Source organism: Mauremys reevesii, linkage group 9 (genome assembly GCF_016161935.1).
Source record: "Mauremys reevesii isolate NIE-2019 linkage group 9, ASM1616193v1, whole genome shotgun sequence".
NCBI lineage: Eukaryota > Metazoa > Chordata > Testudines > Geoemydidae > Mauremys > Mauremys reevesii.
In genome coordinates, this window is record NC_052631.1 from 78,471,930 (window position 1) to 78,485,448 (window position 13,519).

The following is a 13,519-nucleotide window of genomic DNA, read 5'->3' on the forward strand; positions in this document are numbered from 1 at the left end:
TACAGGCAGACAAGTCATAAAAAGATGCAGTTGATACTATAAGTCTGGAGTAAAGCTATTTTAATTATGGAGCCTCATGGAAGCCCTTTTGTCAGTTGCAGAGTTTCTAAAATCTGTTCCAGTATCTATATAGCTTTTCTCTGTAGAGGTCAATGCAGACACTATGGAGGGACTGGAATGGAGTTTAGAAGCTCTGCAGCTGCCTCATTTCCTGTGGAGTTCAGAAGCTCCAGGATATGGGTTATCAGAATATTGAGACATCCCAATTGAACAATCCTTCGCCTGAATAACACTTGGGTGGAGGAAACAGTTCTCTGGGAGATGCCATGTTAAGAAGTGTACTGTATAATCATAATCATCATCATCTATTTACACAGCACTTTCCAGCCTGGTGGATTCCAAAGCCCTTTACAAACTACATACATACACTGCACTCATCTCTGGAGTGAACAGCAGCAGCTGTTTTACAGCACACAGCCATAATACACAATGATTTTGGAAGAGTATTGTATCCTTTTAAAACCACAGGAGGAAATTGGGAGGTGGGATGGAATTACCTAACTTGGAATTTGGCCAGGACAGCAGGGCTAACAGCCCTACATTTATAAACGGTGACATGAGATCTTAAATTATCATAAGTAGTCAGGACTTTGGTTTTATACATCTCTTAAAAGACAGCACCTCCAGCAGAAAAGTGACTTCTAGCTTCCTTCTGGGCTTGTTGTTCAGTACTGACTTGGAATGTGAGTAACTGCACAATAGAATGGATGGAGAAAAAAGCAGCAGGATTTATGGCACATGGAATTTTGTATTGAGTCTGCACGTATGCTCAGTAACTAATCCCTTGTAGTTTGTATTATGATATAATACATGACCGTGCACTCCCCAAAATTGTACATCTTCCTCCTCTACTCACATCCTAGAACATGAAGTGGTTCAGAGCACATACAATTTCCTGGCCTTTGCTGGCTCTCTGGAGCCCCCTTGTGGTTCATGCAAGGCTTTGCATTTTGAATACAGGAATAGGAGTTAGGCCTAGGACCGTACTCACTTCTACCTGACTATAGATGAAGTATGTGCCGTCCACCAGTACCTCCAGCTCCCCACTGCGTGCATGCAGCTTAAACACCTTGGGGTTCATAATGATGCGAGACCAGTCATTGAGCACTCCACCTGAAAGATCTCAGTATGAGAAAATGGCAGTCACTCAGTACCCGTCAGAATGAAAAGCGCAGTAGCAACACAAACACAACTTCGGATTACAGATATCTTACCTATAAAATAAATATATTAAAAGAATACTAAAGTTGCGAAGTCAAGCACTCAAAGTTAGGAAATGCCAGAATTAACGATGCCAGTAGATTAATTCAGCCCCCTTCTGTGTAAGCCTTATGATACTGTCTTTGATTTCATGTTGTACTATTTCTTGCACAAGCATCCTGCCTCATTCAGTATAACGGATGGTGCTCACTGAATGGTAGATATTCAATATTTCTTTTGAGCATTCAGTATATGGCCCTAGGCTTCATTTACTGTACATCATTCATAGTCTGGACTGAATACAGAATGATTATTTCCTCCTGGGTGTGTCTGTGGAACGCTCACCATAATCTGAGTGTTTCACAAACATTTATTTTGACAACACTTCTATGAGGAGAGGTGCTATTATTATCCCCATTTTAGAGGTAGGAAACTGACACACAGAGAGACTAAGGCCAAAGTTGTCAAATGTCCACTAATTCTGGGTGCCCAACTTGAGACTCTAAGGCCTGATTTTTCAGAGTACTTCACATTTACATAGCACTTTATGTATTCAAAGAACAGCTTCCATTGACTTCAACTGCAGTTCTGAGAATCTGCACTTCTGTAACTCAGGCTCCAGGTGTCTCATGTTGGGCACCTGGAGAATAAAGGAACATACAATTAGTGGCCTCCTGTGAGAAGGTTGGTACAAGTGACTTACTTAACATCACATAGGAACTCTGTGGCGGAGACAGGTAGAATCCTATTCTCCAGGGAAGCATTCAATTGCCTTTACCATGAGACCATCTTTTTTCTTCCTGAAACCTCCTGCCTCATTCCCTGCAGAATTTCCAACTTATTCAACAAATGAAGCAAAGTCCTATAGATAACAGCCTAATTCATTACACAACCCTGATTCATCCCCAGAGGAGGTACATCCTATGCACTGAATGAAGCGAGGTCATGTGGGAAGAATAGTATGTGATCCTGTAACTAAAGGCTGTCTCATAAATGCATATGCACAGGGGGTCAAATTAAGTTTGCATGGGCAACCTTGATTCTGGCATTTCCTAACTTTTGAATGCTTGACTTTGCAATCTTAACGTTCTTTTAACATGGTTTCTTTGTATGTAATTTTCTAGATTAAAAAATAATTGAAATAAAACCAAGAATTTCATCATGTGGTACTATACTGTCTAACACTTGAGTCTTTAATGAGGCTGGAACCTTTAGATCCACAACACAGACCTCTACCGCTAAACCTAATGGAGTAATTGGTAGCAGTAGTAGGCTGTTATCCGCTATATGAACCAACCACTAGATGGGGATGAGACACACACTTTGCTGGTTTTTTTCACAGCTATTTGCTGACAGCAGGGGACTGTTGGGATCCACGAATACTGTTTCAACTTACAGGTTCTGTGGGGGAATGTGCTCTAGTGGTTATAGACGGTTCTACCCAGTTCTCCTATGCCTAATTCTTTTGTCCCAGTCTATCTCTGCTCCTATCCTTTCCCCACCAAAGCTGCCTTTCCGTTCTTCTCCTGTCTACATTCAAGGCAGAGTGTTTCTTCCTTGTCCTCAAGCCTGCTGGGTGGCAGTGGGGGAACCTCTGAGAATGCAGGAGCGAATCTACTTTGCTCTCACTTTTGGTGCCAGGCACATTAGCCTCCAGAAGCTGGGAGGAACAATTGCAGGATAATTCCTATTCATAAGTTCTGTGGGAATGGAGCATGCTCACTGTGATTGCCATGGAGCTCTGTGGTGATGGAGCATGCTCAGTTCAGATGGAATGTTCAGAGAATTTTACTGCCAAATGTGCATACTTCTACTGAGAATGTACAAACAGTAATTTTCAAAGGCTTATAATTTGGTGAAATTTGGATGCACCAAAGGGGATCTCTCTTGGCCTGTGGGTGACCCACTTGCCAAATTTCAAGTCTCTGCTTGAAAGCAGGAACCTCTCAATGAAAGTTGTAAACATTAAAAAAAAAAAACCAACCACCACATGCAAAACAATGTGTTTTCCCCTAATATAATTATCAGAAATAGCTGTAACATTTCTCTGAAACTTCAGAAAAAGTTCAGCCTGAGGTAGACACTTGGCATGAGAAATTTTAGCACCAATGGTTAAAGTCTGGCAATGTTATAAGGAAATGAAAATACGCTCTTTCAATGGATAGTATGGGGCAGCCTTAACTATAAACATTGCTGTCAGCTCTACCTATATTAGCTAGGAGGCAGTAAGGGGCACCCACTTCCCCTCTCCCTCCTCACTCCCTCCCCTGCAGCTCTCAGAGCACTCTGCAGCAGCCTCCTCTGTGTGAATGGAGAGCATGCTGAGCTGTAGCTACTCTGTGTGTCCTCAGTTGGCCTTGCTTAAATCAACCTCTGTACGAGATGACTGGCAGACTGCTAATGTGACGCTGATTTTTTTAAAAAGGATCCAAAGGTGATCCTGGCAATTGCAGGCCAGTAAGTCTAACTTTAGTACTAGGCAAACTAGTTTAAACTACAATAAAGAACAGAAGTATAGAATCATAGACTATTAGGGTTGGAAGAGACCTCAGGAGGTCATCTAGTCCAACCCCCTGCTCAAAGCAGGACCAATCCCCAGACAGATTTTTGCCCCAGATCCCTAAATGGCCCCCTCAAGGATTGAACTCACAATCCTGGATTTAGCAGGCCGATGCTCAAACCACTGAGCTATCAGGCACATGGATGAACACAATTTGTTGGGGAAGAGTCAACAACACAGCCTTGGGGAAATCATGCTTTATCGATCAATAGAATTCTTTTATGGTGTCAACAAACATGTGGACAAGGGCAATCCAGTGGATATAGTGTGCCTGAACTGTCAGAAAGTCTTTGACAAGGTCCCTCACCAAAGGCTCTTGAGCCAAGTAAGGAGTTAGGGAGAAGAGGAAAGGTCCTCTCATGGATCAGTAACAGGTTAACAGGCAGGAAACAGTACATAGGATTAAACGTTCAGTTTTCACAGTGGAGAGAGGTAAATAGTGGGGACTTCCAAAGATCTGTACTGGGACCAGTGCTGTACAACACATTCATAGATGAGCTGGAAAAAGGGGTAAACAGTGAGGTGGAAAAATGTGCAGATGATACAAAATTACTCAAGATAGTTAAGTTCAAAGCAGACTGCAAAGAATTACAAAGGGATCTTACAAAACTGGGTAACTGGGCAACAAAATGGCAGATGAAATTCAATGTTGATAAATGCAAAGTAATGCACACTGGAAAACATAATTCCAACTATACATAAAAAATGATGGGGTCTAAATTAGCTGTTACCACTCAAGAAAGAGATCCCGGAGTCATTGTGGATAGTTCTCTGAAAACATCTACTCAATGTGCACTAGCAGCCAAAAAACCTAACAGAATTATAGGAACCATTAGGAAAGGGAAACACAGAAAATTTCATAATGCCAGTCTATAAATCCATGGTAAGCTCATGCCTTGAATACTGCATGTAGTTCTAGTTACCCCATCTCAAAAGAGATATTAGAATTGGAAAAAGTATAGAGAAAGGCAACAAAAACAATTAGCGGTATGGAACAGATTAAAATGACTGGGACTAATCATCCTGGAAAAGAAATGACTGAGAGGGGATATGATAGAGGTCTATAAAATCATGACTGGTGTGGAGAAAGTAAATAAAAAAATGTTATTTACTTCTTCTCATAACACAAGAACTTGGGTCATTCAGTGAAATTAATAGGTTGCAGGTTTAAAAGGAAGTATTTCTTTACACAATGCACAGTCAGTCAACCTGTGGAATTTGTTGCCAGGGGATGTTGTGAAGGCCAAAAATGTAACTGGGTTCAAAACAGATTTAGATAAATTCATTAGCCGAGATGATCAGAGATGCAACCCCATGGTCTAGGTATCCCTAAACCACTGATTGCTAGAAGCTGGGATTGGATGACAGGGGATGGATCACTCAATAAATTGCCTGTTCTGTTCGCTGCCACTGAAGCATCTTGCACTAGCCGCTGTTGGAAGACAGGATATTGGGCTAGATGGACCATTGATCTGACCCAGGATGGCCATTCTTATGGTCTTATGAGTGTCTTGGGATACCACGTGGGAAATATGATCAGTGTTCCAGTGATTTGGATTGTGTCCAGGCAGGGGAGCACTTATCACAGAATTTCTCCCCTTCCAACACAACCACAGGAGTTGAACCACAGGGAGAAAGGAGGCATCTGATGAATCTTGTGACCCTCCATTGGGTAGAGAGAAAAGAAACCTTCATGAAAATTGGAGAGGGACATAGGATCAGTTTTGATGGGGGAAGAAAGCATAAGCTCAATTTTACTGCAGGATCAAAATTACTGGAGGGAACAGCAACACATACAGGATCAATTGTACTGGCAGAGGAGAACACAAGGTCAAATTTGCTGAGGATGAGTAGAGGGAGAAAGGGTCAATTTGCTAGGTGAGTTGATGAGAAAGATTTAGTAAGTTTTGGGGAAGAAAAGAACATCAACCGGTTGGATGGGAGGATCAACTGGCTGAGGGGTGGGTGCTTTGGATAGATGGAGCTGGACTAAGGTGTTTGATAGATTTGAGGTCAGAGATTTGGGGAGGCTGAGGTGAAAGTGAAGAGTGTGGGTAGATATTTGATTTGGAATCTAGGGGGTTAGAAGAGTAGAAAAGTCCACTGATTGGGAACTTTGGGAAGGGAGCAGAGAATTGATAGGGACAGAGAATGTATTGATGGGACTGGGAGCTATAGAATGGAGTAGGGTGCTAGTGGACAGAGATGGATTGCTGAAAAATGGAGGCAGCCACAGGATACATTCAGGACTAAAGGGAGGGCAGAAGATAGATTGGGGAAGAGGACTGGTTAGTCTGTGAAGGGGAGAATGGGGGACTGATTGTTCAGTTGGTTTGAGGAGGCAGATAATCTATTTGGAGGTCAGCAAGTGGGCAGAGGATGGACTAGGACAGAGAATTATTTGGAGAGACTTGTGTGTTATAGGATAGTGGAGAACAGGATGGATGAGGCATAAAAGATAGTTGGATTGATGGGGCTGGAGGCAGCAGAAAGTCTTAGTGTCACTTAGGGAGGTTAACAGAGGAACATATTGAGAAGACCATGACTTGAATTAGTGTCTCATACTATGTAGTATACTGCACAGAGAGCCTAGCTACAAAATTGAGGGTGCAGGATGGGACCCTTTTAGTGGTTGACAATCTCTTGTCATTCTTACCATTCTTTACTTGAATTGCTGACCCTTGGCCCTGCAGATGAACCACAGCTGGCTGCAAATAAAAGTACAGCAAGTTAAAATTATCCAGATGCACTGCTTTATTCTACTAAATAACCTTATTTATCTCTCTGTGGAATTGATGATCAGGATATAAAGTTCAAAGTAGTCATTGTAGACCTCCAGAATATTGCTGGCTGTGCACAACTAGGCAAGAGGACTCATTATTATTTTCTTTGTGTCAATGTGGATTTGAGTACATTTATTTCTATTTAAAGAGTACAATTCATACAGTCTTTACCTTTTACATTTGAAACTCCTTGTACATCAAGAATGCTTTTTGTAAAATATGGAGTGGGTTAAAATAAACCAACGACAAGAGATTTTTTAAAGGTATTTTAAGAAGGTAGGAAAAGGTAGCAAACTGTTCAGTAAGCAGCAAATCAAGTGCTTCCTCTGGCATTTCCAATGGTAAAGGTGACTCTGGTAATTTCTTTTGGTATTTATGTGAGTGTAACAACAATTTAGCACAAGATGTTCATTTATTCAGGAAAGTTACCACAAAATGGACATTTAGAAAATGTACCCTTGTAAAATTTAAAATCTAGCCAACTCAACTGACATTTCCCCCTAAGACAGAATCAACCAACCTGTGTCTCCCTGGAGCCAGCTTTGTCTGTGGCACCTGCAAAATATAATATCCACAAAATAATGATGGCACTTGAGAAACTTCTGCAAAATCAGATGTAGCAAATATCCTACTGAGTAAAAAACGGGTTTTCCTAATGGGACCACATCTTCAGTGGGAAGGAAGAAAGACAACGAGTGACATTGAGCTTAACAATTAACAGGTCTCCTAATTGGAAATGCTGCATTCCATCTTTCCTCTTGGTTTGCAATTTTATCTGACAAATCAGGAGTCCCCAAACTTTATTCAACCTGTTTTCATTAAACAGAACAAATTGCAGCAACCCTCATCTTGATTATGGGGGTGCATCCTCCAAAGACTACAGGTTCCATACTGCAATGCTCCAACTCATTCTGAGCAGCCAGACCACACAATAGGACCTGTTATCTTTGTGACACAGATCTCTTTAATAAAGATAAGGGTCTCTGTGGACTGCACTATAGAACTAAGGATTGCAAGTTGTCTATGAGCTGCATTTTGGCCACTCCTAGTATACAGACTGAAAGCCAGTCAGTTTTCTCTGAAAGCACCATGAGGGAAAGGGTAATAAACCTTGTCTGTCTTCAGGAAGGAAGTTTCAGTGTTCTGTTATCTCAGAAAATGAATTAAAACAATATATAGGGACAGTGAAGTGAAAATGGGAAGTGCAGGAAAAAATATTTTCATGTGAACCAGGTGAGACTTGCTGCCTGTGATTACTCTGAGACTAACCTAACAATTGTCTCAGACAGCAGCTTTTCTGATCCAGTCATGTCCTTCCCAATGGTTTACCACATCAGATATGTGGATTAGGACAGATTAGCTTGTTGACCAATATTACAAGCAGGGCAGCCTCAAACCAATCCATCTGACAACTCATACATAGGAGTTACAGCTGATTGTATACTTCAGTACCAATGAAATTCAGGCTCACTGGGAGGTTAATGGGAACAAATACTTTGACATCTTCAGAGAGAATGCTTAGAAATCTGCAAAGTGCTTTACAGACAAAAATGAAGCTTCAGTGCCCCCTGTGATGTAGACAAGTGTTACACCCATTTTACAAATTGAGAAATTGAGGCAAAGAGAAAGGAAATGACTTAAGACCTTACAGGGAATTGAAGTAACAGTACCCAGTTTTTCAGTCCCAAGCTTCAACCACTAGACAATGCTGCTTCTCAAAGAGAGACAGAAGTAACTGATAACACATAGCTATATGTAGATATTAACCCCGTTTCCTTTGGCTGCTCTGTTTAGCCATAGTGCTAGTCCCAGTCCCATAGCAGGTCACGTCAGGATAATAGCTCCTGGAAGTTCACTGCTACTCTCACCCAGTGGAATGACTATGGATGGGGAATTTAAGTAGCATCTTTTTCTTGCAAATAGAATAAATGTAAACAGTGTGGAACCTATAGCAAACCAGAACCACCACATGATCCTCTTGCCTTCATTGTTTGTTATCACTCACTGTGTTATGTTGAAACTTAGTCTAAGTTCTTTGGGGCAGGGATCAGGTCTTATTTGTCTGTGAAAAGCCAGGCTTATCTATGCACTGCATAGTACTAGTCAGTGGAGCAGCGCTAGTTAGGCTAGCTGGGGCAGACGTAGTAGCCCATCTCCAACCTATCCAGCTGAGCTGGTAAGGACAAAGAGGGTTTTTAACCTCTTTTTCCTCCCTCTCCAGTTCTAGTTAGGAGTACTAGTGTCTGCATCCTGATGAGAGATTGTACATGGCACTTAGAAAATGAACCTTCATATATTGTTATAATAACAGTGCAGCCCCACTGCCTCAGGTTAGAACTGAAGGAGAAGTCTCTGGGTATGTTCTATTCAGTTTTTATGCCATTCTCATCACCATGGTATTTCCCCTCATCACTGGGGTCTGCAAAGCATCTGTCCAATTAGGATTGAAATAAACACCTACCTGAAGGGCCCTGAAGCCCAGGTGGTCCCTGGGGGCCAGGAGGACCAGGAGGACCAGGAGGTCCCATTACAGTTGTGCCTGGAATTCCAGGGATCCCTGGGATTCCTGGGGGCCCCTGGGGTCCAGGAGGTCCTGGTGGCCCTTGAGGACCATTGGGCCCTGGAGGACCAGCCTTTTTACCTGAAAAACACAAGATAGTGTGTTAGGTCCTCTGCCTACTGAGCATGGCACTAAAAAGCTCTGAGTTGGCTTCCCTGTACCCTCCCATAAGAGAACAGCAGGTAGCTTCCTAGACAGCGAGAAAAAGGAAGAGCCAGGATCATGTTCTCACATTCTATTCCAGCAGTCAGCCTTGTTGGAGCTGGTGAGAGATAAGCTAAAAGCAAGATCAAACAGCTAGCTCAGATTTTGTGATTCAGTCCAGAATGTGATGTTATGGTGTGAGACAATCTGGATCTGATGACCGATAGTGACCAGTGGTTGGCCCTTTCATCAGGTGATTGCACTTGCCCTTGTTGGGTAGAACAAGGTGGGTTCAGCAGGGCTTACCGTATGAAGAGAGAAATTGAACATGAAGTAAGCAAGCCCCTTATCTAACAGATTCCTTGGGATGTATATAAATATTTTTAAATTAGGACTAAACATTCTACAAGGCTGTTCTGTAATCTAGACTGAAGAGGAGAGAGGGAATCTATTGTTCTGGAGCAAGAATCCTCAGATGAACATGGAGCTGAACCTCCTATCATAAAGATCCAGTTCAACTGCCTGCTTGGAAATCCTGTTGTATTGTGTTCATATGTGGGACATGCACTGAGCATGAAATTTGGGTGCTCTAGATTTGCAGATTTGCTCTGGAAAGGCAGGCTGGTTGACTAGGGTACATTTGGAAAAAAAAATATAGGCTTCAAAATACTTCCTTGAAAAACATGGTCCAAATAGCCCATCCACAGTCTGGGGACACTGCATGGAGAAGAAGCTTTTGATCATTTAGAGATAAGAGAACAGAGAGCACTGGCTGGGCTCTCCAAGTACCCCTTGAATCTAGGTGGGCCACTTCCCCCCATAATAACAGCCTTCTCCTGATGCCTGCTAATGTAGTTAGTCCTATAGCTCAAGACCTGCTAAGGGCTCATCTAGATTTATACCCCCCAAGATTGTGTGCGTGTATGGTTGTTGTTACAGTTGTACATAATATAACTTGTGTTTATGTTTTTTAAAACATAGGAAATTACATTGCCCGTTGAACGTTAATTCAGTCTCTTTGTGCATATGTAGAGATGATTGAACTTCAAAATTTCCAATCTGAGGGAAATTAAGAGATTTCAAAATTTGGTTTTGTCCCAAATCAGGACAAAAAGTCAAAATCTCAATTTTTTTTCATAAAACAAAATATTCTTAAAATAGTTTCAATAAGGTCAAAACATTTTGACGATAAAATTATAACATGAAAGTAAAAATGACAAAGTTAAAATGAAACATTTAGATAATATCCTATTAAAATTCTGTGAAATGTTTCAATTTCATCAAGTCAGTATTTTCTGGTAGACAACTTCTGTCATAAAATTTTTGACCAGCTCTATTTTTATCCACAGGACCTATGTCTCATTCAGTGTACAAGCTGGATGGGCTCTGGGGATGAATCAGAATTGTGTGATTGAACGAGGCTGACTGCAGGTTCATTTGTTGCAGAAGTACTAGTGTCTGCATCCTGATGAGAGATTGTACATGGCACTTAGAAAATGAACCTTCATATATTGTTATAATAACAGTGCAGCCCCACTGCCTCAGGTTAGAACTGAAGGAGAGGTATCTGGGTATGTTCTATTCAATTTTTATGCCATTCTCATCACCATGGTATTTCCCCTCATCACTGGGGTCTGCAAAGCATCTGTCCAATTAGGATTGAAATAAACACCTACCTGAAGGGCCCTGAAGCCCAGGTGGTCCCTGGGGGCCAGGAGGACCAGGAGGACCAGGAGGTCCCATTACAGTTGTGCCTGGAATTCCAGGGATCCCTGGGATTCCTGGGGGCCCCTGGGGTCCAGGAGGTCCTGGTGGCCCTTGAGGACCATTGGGCCCTGGAGGACCAGCCTTTTTACCTGAAAAACACAAGATAGTGTGTTAGGTCCTCTGCCTACTGAGCATGGCACTAAAAAGCTCTGAGTTGGCTTCCCTGTACCCTCCCATAAGAGAACAGCAGGTAGCTTCCTAGAGAGTGAGAAAAAGGAAGAGCCAGGATCATGTTCTCACATTCTATTCCAGCAGTCAGCCTTGTTGGAGCTGGTGAGAGATAAGCTAAAAGCAAGATCAAACAGCTAGCTCAGATTTTGTGATTCAGTCCAGAATGTGATGTTATGGTGTGAGACAATCTGGATCTGATGACCGATAGTGACCAGTGGTTGGCCCTTTCATCAGGTGATTGCACTTGCCCTTGTTGGGTAGAACAAGGTGGGTTCAGCAGGGCTTACCGTATGAAGAGAGAAATTGAACATGAAGTAAGCAAGCCCCTTATCTAACAGATTCCTTGGGATGTATATAAATATTTTTAAATTAGGACTAAACATTCTACAAGGCTGTTCTGTAATCTAGACTGAAGAGGAGAGAGGGAATCTATTGTTCTGGAGCAAGAATCCTCAGATGAACATGGAGCTGAACCTCCTATCATAAAGATCCAGTTCAACTGCCTGCTTGGAAATCCTGTTGTATTGTGTTCATATGTGGGACATGCACTGAGCATGAAATTTGGGTGCTCTAGATTTGCAGATTTGCTCTGGAAAGGCAGGCTGGTTGACTAGGGTACATTTGGAAAAAAAAATATAGGCTTCAAAATACTTCCTTGAAAAACATGGTCCAAATAGCCCATCCACAGTCTGGGGACACTGCATGGAGAAGAAGCTTTTGATCATTTAGAGATAAGAGAACAGAGAGCACTGGCTGGGCTCTCCAAGTACCCCCTGAATCTAGGTGGGCCACTTCCCCCCATAATAACAGCCTTCTCCTGATGCCTGCTAATGTAGTTAGTCCTATAGCTCAAGACCTGCTAAGGGCTCATCTAGATTTATACCCCCCAAGATTGTGTGCGTGTATGGTTGTTGTTACAGTTGTACATAATATAACTTGTGTTTATGTTTTTTAAAACATAGGAAATTACATTGCCCGTTGAACGTTAATTCAGTCTCTTTGTGCATATGTAGAGATGATTGAACTTCAAAATTTCCAATCTGAGGGAAATTAAGAGATTTCAAAATTTGGTTTTGTCCCAAATCAGGACAAAAAGTCAAAATCTCAATTTTTTTTCATAAAACAAAATATTCTTAAAATAGTTTCAATAAGGTCAAAACATTTTGACGATAAAATTATAACATGAAAGTAAAAATGACAAAGTTAAAATGAAACATTTAGATAATATCCTATTAAAATTCTGTGAAATGTTTCAATTTCATCAAGTCAGTATTTTCTGGTAGACAACTTCTGTCATAAAATTTTTGACCAGCTCTATTTTTATCCACAGGACCTATGTCTCATTCAGTGCACAAGCTGGATGGGCTCTGGGGATGAATCAGAATTGTGTGATTGAACGAGGCTGACTGCAGGTTCCTTTGTTGCAGAAGTTGAAGGGTGTGCAGTGAATAAGGTAGGGGATTGAAGGGAGAGAGGAGATGGTCTTGTGATTAAGGTAGGTGAATGCCAAACAAACTAATTCCATCCACAGTCTTCCTATGTGGTACCGAGTAAGTCACTTAAACCAAAAGTCTGGCATGTGGCTGCTAGTTAGTTGCATATCCCTCATTTTCTGAGTGTCCAACTTGAGACATCTGGGGGCTTGATGTACAGAAAAACGGAACACACACAATTACAAGTCAAGTCAACAGGAGCTATGGATACTCAACAACTCTTCCAGTAAGGTAGTGTGGTCTATAGGAAGGAACAGAGGGTTGGGAATCAAGCTAGTCTGAGTTCTAATTCTTGCTCTACCACTGATTCACTGTGTGGCCTCAGGTAAGTCTTTTCCCCCTCAGTTTCCCCATCTATAACATAGAGATAATAATGCTCTCTAATACTGCACTGGAGATAAATTCATGAATGTTTGCCAGGCATTCAGATACTATTGTAATAAGTGCTTTAGAAAAAAGACTGAGGCAATGAATGATTTAGTATTAGTTGTAGGCTTTGGAAGATGTGCAGTAAACAAGGCAGGGGCTACTAGCAGCATGATGAGGATACCAATACTGAACAGCTGTCTCATTCCCTGAGCACTGTCCAACCTGCACATTGGATGAGGCAGTGGTTGCAATAAAATAAAAAAGGAATAAGTAAAAACCATCATAATGCATGTATACAAGGGGACCTAACTATGGCTGGCTGTGCAACTTTAATTCTGGCATCTCCTAACTTTTCAGAGTTTGATGTAAACAATTTTCTTTTAATGAAGTTTTTTTTTTTTAAATCTTATAT

The 13,519-nt window shown here is 41.6% G+C and overlaps 1 protein-coding gene across 1 annotated transcript in view; it reads right to left on the reverse strand.

Moving 5' to 3' along the window:
* The window catches only part of EDA (ectodysplasin A), a 209,207-nt gene that overhangs the window by 6,393 nt on the left and 189,295 nt on the right, over nt 1–13,519 (reverse strand). Inside the window, exons 4-7 of the mRNA XM_039488739.1 lie at nt 10,984–11,163; nt 7,124–7,158; nt 6,477–6,528; nt 1,052–1,173 (exon numbers count right to left, since the gene is read on the reverse strand). Coding sequence (XP_039344673.1) covers nt 1,052–1,173; nt 6,477–6,528; nt 7,124–7,158; nt 10,984–11,163 — 389 coding nt within the window. The remainder of the gene's footprint in view (nt 1–1,051; nt 1,174–6,476; nt 6,529–7,123; nt 7,159–10,983; nt 11,164–13,519) is intronic.